This window comes from Patella vulgata, chromosome 4 (genome assembly GCF_932274485.2).
Source record: "Patella vulgata chromosome 4, xgPatVulg1.2, whole genome shotgun sequence".
Lineage (NCBI taxonomy): Eukaryota > Metazoa > Mollusca > Gastropoda > Patellidae > Patella > Patella vulgata.
The window spans coordinates 69,569,396-69,582,131 of NC_065882.2; the positions used below are offsets into that span (position 1 = coordinate 69,569,396).

The 12,736-nt window shown below is 36.3% G+C and overlaps 1 protein-coding gene across 4 annotated transcripts in view; it reads left to right on the forward strand.

Annotated features, from left to right (window-relative positions):
- The window catches only part of LOC126818189 (acetylcholine receptor subunit beta-like 1), a 47,134-nt gene extending 39,453 nt beyond the window's left edge, over positions 1-7,681 (forward strand). For all 4 annotated transcript variants that reach the window (XM_050545453.2, XM_050545452.2, XM_050545451.2 and 1 more), the window contains 3 exons: positions 667-776; positions 4,147-5,143; positions 5,680-7,681. In XM_050545453.2, the coding sequence (XP_050401410.1) occupies positions 667-776; positions 4,147-5,143; positions 5,680-5,868 (1,296 nt within the window). In that variant the 3' untranslated portion in view covers positions 5,869-7,681. The remainder of the gene's footprint in view (positions 1-666; positions 777-4,146; positions 5,144-5,679) is intronic.
- Positions 7,682-12,736: the final 5,055 nt, after the last annotated feature.

Genomic DNA, 12,736 nt, shown 5'->3' on the forward strand with positions numbered 1-12,736 from the left:
AATATCATCTGTATTTATTTATATTCAATTTTCTGTTATTTCATTCCTGTTTATAAACAAGGAGACATAAATGGCAGATTGATGTCTGCGTCTAAGCCAACAACACGAAGACAGAAATAATATAAATTACCTAATGTGGTATAAGCCCTGTACACACGATAGATTATATCGTATAAGGCCTGTACACACGGTGGCTAGTATTTATTGACGGTTAGCTAAACAGATCAATAAAAAATATATCCCAAACAAATTATAAAGGACTGAGAAATATATTTAATCATGCACGCGAGCTCTTAAGGAAACGTCGTTATTGGGGCGATGATTTTTAATATCGCAGGTACATTATTGCCTACAAGGTTTTCTCTTGCCGTTATCTGTAGCGTGTACTGGTCACGGCACACAAGAGTCTATCTCGTGGGCAGATAGGCCCTTCTGTCACCCACTAAAATCTCGACGGTTGTCGCAATGTCGCCCTTACTGCTTCTAGAACACCTGATACTGGTTCTCATGTAGATTATGTGGGTTTGATGTACTGGATGTGGTATTTAGCTTAGGCATTATATTCAGCACATAGCCGCTAGTGTGTGCTGGACCATGAAACATTAGTTTTTGCTGATCCTACTCCATTATTTTGTTTATTCTCATCTTGTTTTATATATTTTACAGTACTGGAACGACTACCAGTTGAAATGGAAACCAGAAGATTACGGAAATAAACGTACAATTCGAATCCGACCCGAGTCTTTATGGACGCCAGATATAGTATTATTTAATAAGTAAGCATTAGTCTCTCTCTCTATATATACGTGTTAAATATTCTGGTACAAACGAGCAACGTGGCTTCATCGACTATTTACGTCTCTTCATTCGTCATCCATGCTGTGACAAGCGGAGAATGAGGCATATTTTGATAAGTTTCTTATTAATAAACGAATGAATTGCATGGATATTGTATATTTTGTACATGAATACAAGTGCCAATCAAACATGAAGTGTTCAATCGAATGAAAGCCTTTATACGAGGTTGAAGGAGAATTATTATAGGTTTTTGTGGCCTGTAAAAACCTTCTGTAATCATTGCCGCGGCGCGATTTTGAAAAGAAATTTTTTAATATTTACTGGATTGCAGCCATATGAATCCCATTTTATCGAAAATCTGTATTCAGACCGACTATATCAATTTAGATTTAGTGCACAAACGCTGAATAACTAAACTAATTTTGTTATAGGAAATCTTTCGACATCATTTTTGATAGTGAGGACAAAATATTAAATGGGTTGTATTGAACGCCTTTGTCCACAATTTCAGTAAAATTAAATATTGATTATAACCTGTTCCAGTATAGGCTATTAATTTGTTTACTTTAAATAATCCAATGTAAGGTGACGTGTAATATCGGTTAATAAATGCTAAAAAATGGCCCATAAAATATATCCTTTAAAGACCAACCAGATACTAAACTTTAGTTCGGAATGGAATGTGGTTTTACGTCTCTTCAACTAATTGTTATTACATAGGAGATTTTACGTCCGCTTTCACCGAATTGATATCACAGACAACCTTCAACAAAATACTTCGGTCATTTTTATATCTAAGGTAACGTGTGCAGAGCATAATTGGGTTGGCGGGGAGGGGGCAACTGCGATTCTGCCTACTTTGCCGCACTGCGAAATTGCACACAGGGCACCGATCGACTGGACACATTTTCCCCAGCGTTAGTCCAGCAGTCTCCGCCGCTAGTATATTAGAACCTGACTTGACAAATCTTGAAGATTCTTTTCGAAGTCCTGACCTCCTGGTTCGTGAACCAGCGCCTTACTTATTGAATCACTGTGGTCCCAAGCTAGTATAATGGCATTATCACGCTCACCATTAAAATAAATCTCACTATTTTTTATGAATAAGCTTAGTCGCGCCTAATTATCAAAAATGCAGTTCTTAGAGTTGTTTCAAAACCACTAAAAAATATATGTCTCTAAACTTGAAAGTTAAACGTGTGCATCCCAGAAATGCATTTGCGGATTATTATTATTTTAATTTTTTTTTATTTTTGATACAATCTAATTTGAATATGCCGTTAAATCAATATATTTTTTAACAACCGGCAATGACACCTAATGTGGTCAAGTCTCTTTAGTTTGTCTAATAAAACACAAAATAAAACAAAATAAAACATCTCGGTGATTTCATACCAAAACAACCCAACTTGGCAATCTGGAATGCACCAGGTTCTTTCCTGATAGTTGAACTTATTATGTTGTTTTAATTAAAATTCACCGGAGACATCATATCTCTCTTCTCATGTTACCTTTATATGGCGTATGTCCGTCTTCATTAATCTGATATTAGTGGAGGAAAGTAGGACGTTAAACCACATTTCCTTTTCTTTATTATAACCAGAATTTGCGAGAGAAATCCGACAAACAATCCCAAATGTTGAATTTAAAAGTTATAAGCCAAAAGGGCGCATTCCCAGGTGGGGTTTACTTCGGTTGAGAATTTAGAAATTGGAAATTCAATTTTTTGTCAGCTTTTTTGGAGTTATCTAATTTTACCATTCTTTGTAAAATAACAAGAACATCAGTTAGAAGCTGAAAGGTCTCCATGGGGATGGAGGTTTTCTTTGGCCGAGAATTTAGAATTAGGGTTTTGTGAGTTTTCTAATTTAACCATTCTTTAAAAGATAACAAGAACAATAATTTAATGGCATAAAAATACCAACACATCGCTCCTTTAAGATAAAATCATTAATTGATCCTTCATGGCTTTGGCGCGTGAACGTTTAAATCCACGCCAAGAAAATAGAAACATATTGCAGTGACATAACAAAAACTTAGTTCTGGGCGAATTAATATCTCGGCCTATTACGTCATGGTTGTTGTGAAGTTTGCATCCAATTTGAATAAAGGTCCGCGAATCTATACCTATTTTAGGCAAGGAAAAAAACTTCACTGTAACAGTGTGGATTTATTTAAAAAGCTTTAAATCAAACAGGTCGGCGAGAAACTGATTACTGATATGTCAAAGTCTTATTGATTATTCCTCAACAATTTAACTTGTGTAATGTCCTAATAGGCTTCCCCGTCACACTATCAGCCACTGTTTTAAAGATTTTTGTATAATTATTCAATCTTACTTTCTAAATACTTGACTTCTATAATAAACACGATACATTAAGATCCATTTTGGTTCACCCTATCTATGCAATGTGACAAATATCTAGATTTAAATGGTTAGTTATTATATAAGGAAGTAATGATTTGTATTGAATAATTTCCCAACCGTCCTATTTACTTGAGTTTAAAAAATACAATTTCTGCACCAGTCATTATAACGATCATAGCTCACAAAACTAGTTAATTAGAAAGTATCTTTTTTAATGTTTATTTCACCATCAATAAAATGTTTCAATTGTTACTGGATCCCAAAGGCTGTACCGGTTAAGAGCATCGCGTCTAATTGTATAATGTTTACATTTACGAGTAAACAAGTCATATTCCCATATATATATATATATATATATATATATATATATATATATATTAACTAATGACTGAAAAGTCAACAAAGAACAATAATCAAGTCGCTTACATCATGAACAAGGAAGCTCCTCTGTATACACAGACGGGATTGTTAGTACTTTCTTCGATAAATGATATAAATTCCAGATAGCATAAGAAATGCTTCCATTTTGGGAAAACCGTCTTACTACAGTACCGCCCCTCCACCACCCCTTCAATCATCAATATGATTTGTATATAACAATATGATTTGTATTTGGAAGAGGTAAAATCATCGTCAGATTTGCTCAACATAGAAATTATGTCCATCTTTGTAAAAACGTCTTACCACAACGCCCTACCCACCCTAATCACCAATATGAATAGTATTTCGAATAGACGTAAGATCATGCTATCTCGTAATTTCTGAAGTTGGGTCCACAATGACCGCTTTATATAAATGAGTATTAACCCTAACCCTTTTAAGAGGGGTAAAGGTAAATTAGGGTTGGTATTCCCCAAAAAATACTCATTTATGGGAATGGATTCGGCAATCATCGGAAATGCCCGAACCTCTCCAATAAGCATCACCCAAGGTTATTAACCAATACGGGTGTTAACTCTACTTTTATTTTCTATTTTCAGTGCCGATGGTAACTATGAAGTTTCCTACAAATCGAACTGTGTAATATATAATTCAGGCGAAGTGAACTGGATTCCGCCAGCTATTTATCAAAGTTCGTGCACAATTGATGTCATGTATTTTCCGTTTGATCAACAAATTTGTCACATGAAATTCGGTTCATGGACGTTTCGCGGCGATTCTCTCAGGTATGTCTTCAAGGGTGGTCGCAATAAGCTGGATTTAACGGATTATTTGAAAAGTGGAACGTGGGATATCATAGATTGTCCAGGTGAAATTGTAAACGTAACGGACCTTTCTAGTGGCAAAATAGAACAGCAGATAATATTTAAATTCATTCTAAGAAGGAAGACATTGTTTTATACAGTTAATCTGATCATACCGTGTGTGTTAATATCCTTTGTGAGTGTTTGTGTGTTCGCGCTTCCTGCTGATGCTGGAGAAAAAATCACTCTTTGTATATCTATTCTTCTTGCGTTAGTTGTGTTCCTGCTCCTGATTTCGAAAATTTTACCGCCATCATTGAAAATCCCTTTAATTGCAAAATATTTATTATTCACGTTTATAATGAACATTATCGCCATTTTGAGTACTGTTATCATTATTAATCGAAACTATCGAACTCCTAGAACACATCGGATGCCTCAATGGATTAGGATTGTGTTTCTTAAATATATGCCAATGTTTTTATTAATGAAGAGACCTGACCACGATGAACGATGGCAGAAGAAGAACTTCTCGCCGCCGCCATCTTATCAACCCACTCCGGAAACGAGGCGGGTGAATCTCAATATGAGGTCGTCAGAACTCATGGAACTTACTGAAATGCATCATCCCCATTGCAGACTTAATACGAGAATGAACTCATTAGAAAGATCTACGAATGGGGAGGGAGGGAGTTCAGATAAATACATAAAAATGACACCCGAATTGTACAGAGCAACAGAGGCAGTTCGCTTTATTTATCAACATTTACGAACTGAAGAAGATTATGAAACGGTATGTAAATTGATACGGTATTTGTTCTCCCTCTTTTTTATTTGACATAAATATATAATTGGAAGTAATACTTATGCTAACTAAGATGCTGTGTGTACATTTATTTTGCCAGTTGCAATTCGAAGAAAGAATGAGACAACGGCCCTGCTCACAATGCACAACGTTGACAGTGTAAAACGACTGAAATAATAATAAAACCACTAAGGGTGCACTATTTAGGAAAATACTGTCTCATGATCACGTTTTCTAAGATTTTAATTTTTGTACCGAAGCATTCTTCCAGCATTTTTCATAGCTTTCTGCATTAAAATGTTAAAGTGAGTGCCGTCATGGTAGGGAATCAATCCTGACAAATTGTTTGAAATATGGGCTAAAATTAAATATACATCATGACACTTTGTTTGAAATATAGACATAGATTAGAACACGACCTACTGTGGAGATGCTTATATACATTTGATGTGTGTGGATGTTGGATACCTTAGCTTCTTTATTAATGAAATTGTTTGTAATGTATATACTCTATTCTTTTCTAGGTATTAGATGATTGGAAATATATGGCCCGTGTGTTAGATCGTCTTATGTTAGTAGTGTTTTTAACAGTAACCTTTGGAGGAACTATGGGCATTTTGCTTGATGCTCCTCATATACTGGAATATGTAGACCAAGATCAGATCATACAAGACATCATGAAACAGTTTAACGATGAATCTGTTGGTACCTGAACTGTTCTATATTTTACATTATGTTCTATTTTTAGGCGAATCTCACTCAAAATCAGCGGTACACGACAGTGCGTGATTGTACATAATGATTTGCCAATTAATTCTCATTGGCTAATTTATCGTGAATGTTTAAGGATCAGCTGGTCTGATGCCTGTTTATGATTGGTTAGTTTGTTTGATGGACAAGGTGGCGGGAAGTCATTTTTGCACGTCATAACTACGGTACGCACTTCAAGGAAACTTGTTCGGGTTTGTTGTGAGTTTTCTGAGTAGTGACATTTTAATTCAAATTGAAGAATAGATTTTAATGACTGCCTTTGTCATAAATACTAAACTTCCGTTTTCTATCTTTGTATGACTACCGGTATGTGTATATATATATATTACATGTATATACATACATGTAGATATGAATGAATATTTCTGACTTGTGACGTGTAAGAAAACCAAATTATTTTGGTCTTACAAATGACGTTCAAGTGGCGAAATGAACGTTTGTGAAATGAGCAATATACGATAAACATAAATGTCCCAGGTTTCCCGAAAATGATTCGGAACACACATAATTGTTATTTAGATATTTTTTAGAATTGACATTGTTATATGTTAAATCTGGTTATGTCCATATGCGTACAAGATACGACCTTTGACCTTATTCTCGAAATCTCAACTATCTCATTATAAAAGCCTACTTTCATATACAAAGACAGTATTGTTTTAAAAATGTTCCATGTTGCTGATCAGTTAAGCTGTACTGCCTATGGTACTTTTTATATAAGTATCGAAAACTTGTCCTCCTAACAGGAAATGAAATGAAATGGGGTTTAAAGTTCAAGCTCTGTGCTCCAGCCGGTCTTATAAAGACTGGCATACGCCATGTAGTTTGTTTTGAGAGAATTTTTGCCAAGACACAAGACAGGTGCGTTTCCGCTTACTCTTTATCGAGTTCAAAGTTTCATGGCTGGAGAATCTAGAATGCATCCTCCCGGCCAACGCCGTGCTCGAGTCCGTGAGCCAATGGGCCACCATCGCTTAACCTCCGAACAGGAATACGTATTATATTGATTCATAACAGAATGTATCCGATTCAGCTAGTCTTTTTCTAATAGAAACTGTTTGTCTCCGGGTATAGACTGCAGGATATAAATTTAATTGTAATATAAGTACCTACTTTCTAGGAAAGGAACAAGCACTTACGCCTCAAATCATAACATAAAGTCTCATTGCGTCAGTTTGGCGCAAAAGGAATCCCTTGCAAACGAAAATGATTGGAAAGATGAATCCGTTCATAATTTATTTACAAAATATGTTGATTCAAATTTCATCGATCTATGCTGCTCGCTATGTAATAAACCCGCCACCATTTTGTTGTTCGCGAACATAATTGATGGGCTCCAGGATGGGAGATTATGTAGTGGGCCACCTAACGTTGGTACTTTGATTTTGTCTTCTTTATTATATGTCAAATAATCAATCTGAGAACATATTAGCGTATATTAAGCTAATAATTGATATTTTAGCGACAAATACAAATCACGCAATGGGACTTTAATATAGACAAAGTTTTCGTGAATATGGTCAAAGGTTAGGTCTATTATTATTGTGTATAAAGAACTACGTAATATATATTATATTATATATCTTTTTGAAAAATGCTATTTTAACGATGATGTATAGATTGTAATTATTTCTTCTCATCAACTATTTGTATTATATCACATTGACATTGAAAACTGGAATTTTCCCCTTTTAACATAGAAATCCAAAAATAACTGTTTAAGTAGACAATATGCAATGTTATGTTAAAAGTTTTGATATTTGGATAAACAATGATATTATAGTTGATTTGTTGTTTGTGTTAATTTATTTCTGCATGACTGATTTGGGGATCTCCATTGTGATGAATAATCAACTTTGCTGAGACGGCGAACCATAAACAACTCGTCCCAAAAAATATGTTTTCAACTTGGTCCAAAATGAGAACTTGCAAATGGGTATATAGTGTATAGAAAATCCGTAGATATGTTTCATATAAAAAAAACATTGATCAAAAGGAGCAATTGTTAGCTCAGGGGTGAGTACGGCTCGGTATGGGTTGGTCATAGATCGTTCGACAGGGATAATTTGCTTCTGCTGAATGTATGCGCATTGGCGGCTTGTAAACTGATAAAACTCGGGAGGCTGTTGGTATAAAAAGAAAGGGCGTAACGAAAATGTTACCCAGCCAAATTACGGAATTTTGCGGGGGGGGGGGGGCGTAAAGCTCTGATCTCCTGAATAGCCCGTCATTGTATCATTGTGTCATTGATAAATTTTCCCATGCGCGGTGGAACAATTTTCTGGAAATTGCGCATTATAAGTATTTTCATGTATGTATGTATATCCTCGTCAGGTGATGGATATTGCAAAATCAGCTTAAAGGTGTATAATGTAAGTTTTAGATAAAGAGCTGGCCAATATCTAAGCCATCGGATCATCTAGGGAGTTGATTATGGACTTGCAATGTGAATAAATGTCCAGATAATAATTTACGTATCATTTGAAGTCAGAAAGGGACCTGCAATAAAAGTGAAATAAAATGAATGAAATGGGGTTTAACGTCCTACTGTTCTGGTACGACTGGGCTAATGAAGACGGGAATGCACCATACAGTGGGCAATGGGTGACATTTTGCCATGACAGCGGGCGCTATGGCCTACTCTTATATCAAATTCCAACTGCCAAGGGATCTTTGACCTGCAATAGGCAGATTCCCTTCTAGTAAAACTCATCTTTAATACATCTTTAACTATCAATTCTTAAATGGGCTGCTTTTGTATCTATATTTCTTTAAAGAACAAAACCTGTATAAATAATCCCAGTCAATGTTGATATTAATAAGCTCAACTGGGGATTCGTTACTACTAACAGCTTCAACTCTCTCATGATGTTTTATTTAATTAAAACAGGAATATTTTAAGTCAAGTGTTATCCTATCAATATTCGTAGCATTCTCATGAAAACTAAAATAGGTCTACCATAGAAATTTATTTTTATGAGTTTTACCGTCTTGTTTAATGAAGAATGGGTATGTACCATACGATATGTTATTCATCACATACAAATATAAAACCTTAAGGCTGGAAAGTCCCTAGGTTTTTTGTTGTACAATACCGCAATCTGCGCCATACCTAACCACAGCAGTCCATGATTTAAGGATCTTGGTTGTTTTCCTAACTGGGGGGTTGGATGGCTGAATGGTTAGCGTGCGCGCGCTGTATCATAAAGTCTGTTATTGAGTCGACTGGCGTGGTTTCGAATCCCCGGTTGTACGTGACAAGGAGTAGGGTCGTCTGTCCAACCTCGTGGGTTTTCTCCGGGTCCTCCGGTTTCCTCCCACTGCTAAAGACCCCTACGCGCAAACGAATTATTGAAATAAAATTAAACCATATGTTAGTCCCGAAATGACCTAGTTTGTGTCGAGTGGACGTTTAACCCCATTTCTCTCTCTCTCTCTGTTTTCCTAACTACCAATATGCACGTTTAACTAACATGTAAAGCGAAAGGAAAATCCGACTGATAACCCATTCCTTTACGGGGAATTACGGCCACAGCGCATAACTTTCTACATCACTACAGGGGACCGGAAGCAGCTATGGTGAAATGAAATGAAATGGGCTTTAACGTCCTACTGTTCTGCTCCGAACTGGGCTATTGAAGACGGACATACGCCATACAGTGTGCTATGAGGGAAATTTTGCCCGGACAGCGGCACTACCGCCTACTCTTATATCGAATTCCAACTGTCAAGGGATCTTTTACGTGCACCTAAATGTGTACATGGGACCTCGGTTTTTCGTCCAATCCGAATGACTAGACAGCTGTCCTTGTCAGGCCCTCCGTCCTGCATCACTGACAAGGGGGAACCACGCCGGAAAATCTGAATGAACTTTCTCGGCCAATGCAGGGATCGGACACCAGACCTTCAGGCTAGCGAGTCACCGTCTTACCCACTTAGCCACCGTGATCCCCAAGCAGCTATGGTGACGATTGATGTGACACGAAAGGTATTTTCTTCGATATCAGGTCAAGGGGAAAATAATAAACTCGCGCTTGCAATTACTTGGCCCAAAAAATAAGATCGGTCTGTCAGAAAATCTTGTGATCTTTTGGGGGGTTTGTATTATTTATTTCTTAGTATTTCTACCTTAATTACTAAGTTGAAAGTAATACTGAAGTTTCAGTGTTATAATTTTTGTAGAGAAAATCCCGCCAATTTGAGTTATTGGGCCTGGGAAATTAGACAGTTTAGTGCCGGCGATTTCGGTTAGAACATTTAAGGTCGTTCGGTTAACCAAAAACACTAGCATAACATATTATATAGCAACATGGCCACGTGACCATAGTTATTTCCAAGAATTCTAATGTGAATTATATACGAGTAGCGTGGTTAACTAGAAGACGTAGAACAATAACGACTTCTTCAATATCTCGTGTCTCTTGTTCAATTATCCCCCTTAGAACAATTGTCAAACATTCCCTCTGGAACTGATGAGAGGACATTGTCGGCATCATCTTCACACTTTAAACTAGTACGACATTAGCTGTAATTTTGTATAACTTTAACATGTGATGTTGTGTCGGGATGGGAGCTTACAATTTGGTCCGCAGTAACTATTCACTTGACCCCGACTATTACTGATAGGGATGAAATCGGGGCGATTAAATGAGGTCTATGCACTAACTTTTTAATTTCTGTAAATCATAATCAAAAAATAAAGGAATTTGAATTATATAGAGTTAAAAAAATAATCCACATTCAGCGTAAAAGGGAGCCACCCGGAGCGGAAAGTGCGTAAACGATGACAATTCTGCCTGGACTAGTTTCTATTATTACGTTCGATCTAAACAAAGAAGGTGTAACTATCAATATGATGGCTTTTACAGTTTGTTTCCCGAGATTGTACTTTATTCTTAAGCTGTTCAAATTTAGCATCTAGTCTAAATGCTAGGAGCGTTGTAACATAAGATCAAAGGATCTAATGGTAACGATGACTGTGAATTTTGAATTTTACTTTTTTATTTTAACAATACAGGAACAACCATTTAAAGTTATTTTAACAACCAATACAGCACACAGGACCATAAGATATCATATTGTGGCCATTACAGCCATCTTCCTAATTCACGTCTGCTTCCATGCCCTCGTTCTGTCTTGTAGAGGGGTCTCCGGTCTGTGGTCTCTAGATAAACTTGTCTGAGTTATGATGCTACCTGAGATCACCTATAATGGTCATGGTGTTATCAACAACCTTATTGGTTTGTAACAGCCATTCACAAGTTATAATACATATATTAGTAGCCTTCATTTAAAGGACAATCATGTAATACTATCTAATAATATTGACGCGATGTCTTACTAACCAACTTAATTATTAGATGTATGATACACCTGCCGACACCATTGTCTTACACCGTACCTATTTTAAAACAAAAAAAATATGAAACAGAATTAATCTTATTACAAATGTATATATATATATCTTTATTTCCTCAAATTCTGAAGATTTTCAAACATAATTACATAATAAATACATAATAAATAATAAATACATACATACGATTATAAATATAAAATATTCCAGATAAGATTGCAATTAAGCACAAATAAGTTAAACATGTTTTAATAATGTATTCAAATTATAAATTTGAATCACAAAAAATACTGGTCATTTTTTAAAGGAGACAATCTAACCATCCGTAAAGCACCGAATACAAAGTGTAAAATACATTTCTGAACAAGAAGATATGCGTCTGGTTTAAGTATCGTTTTGTATCGATCAGGACTGAAAATGTTATTTTAATTTAGATGTTACTTCGGTGTATAATGGGGATCACGGTGGCTAAGTGGGTAAGGCGCTGGCTCGCTAGCCTGGAGGTCGGGTGTTCGATCCCTGCATTGGCCGAGAAAGTTCATCCAGATTTTCCGGCGTGGTTCCCCCTTGTCAGTGATGCAGGACGGAGGGCCTGACAAGGACAGCTGTCTAGTCATTCGGATGAGACGAAAAACCGAGGTCCCGTGTACACATTGGCGTGCACGTAAAAAATCCCTTGACAGTTGGAATTCGATATAAGAGTAGGCCGTAGTGCCGCTGTCCGGGCAAAATTACCCTCATAGCACACTGTATGGCGTATGCCCGTCTTCATTAGCCCAGTTCGGAGCAAAACAGTAGGACGTTAAACCCCATTTCATTTCATTTCATTTCGGTGTATAATAAATCCACAATGATCATCTACGTACTACTTAATTTAAAATTCGGGTACAAAACGACTTTGTTTTAGTAATTTAGATATGCCGAAAATTACCCTGATTTATTGTTAACAAGTATCCTGTACGAGAACGGCTTCTTCCACATTACACGTCTTTAAACGATTAAATACTCGTATGTACGATTTACTTTGGAGGTCCATATATCGTCCACACAGAATCAACATGTTGAAACTATATTAACATTAACTGATTTATTCTGCAAGAAAGATCAACAATTAACCGCTTTCTTTGATATACAGTACTAACCGACCTACATGAACAAATGTACTTTAAGTTAAAAGATACAGAAATTGATCAGCAAACACTAAAATGCAACTTTCCTCATTTCTCGCTAGCTATTAGTGGACTCACTAGCCATGTGATATATCTATATTAACCGCGTTCAATCGGTCGAAAACGTGAAACATTATTCTTAATTAAGCTTGGCCTTGATGAATAGCTAGTAATCAGCCATTGATCTTACTCTAATTAACCATATTCACGTTGACCACCAACATTTCTGATGAGTTTTACCATATGTTAGAGACACGGGCGAGTCATGACATCAAACTGCAAATC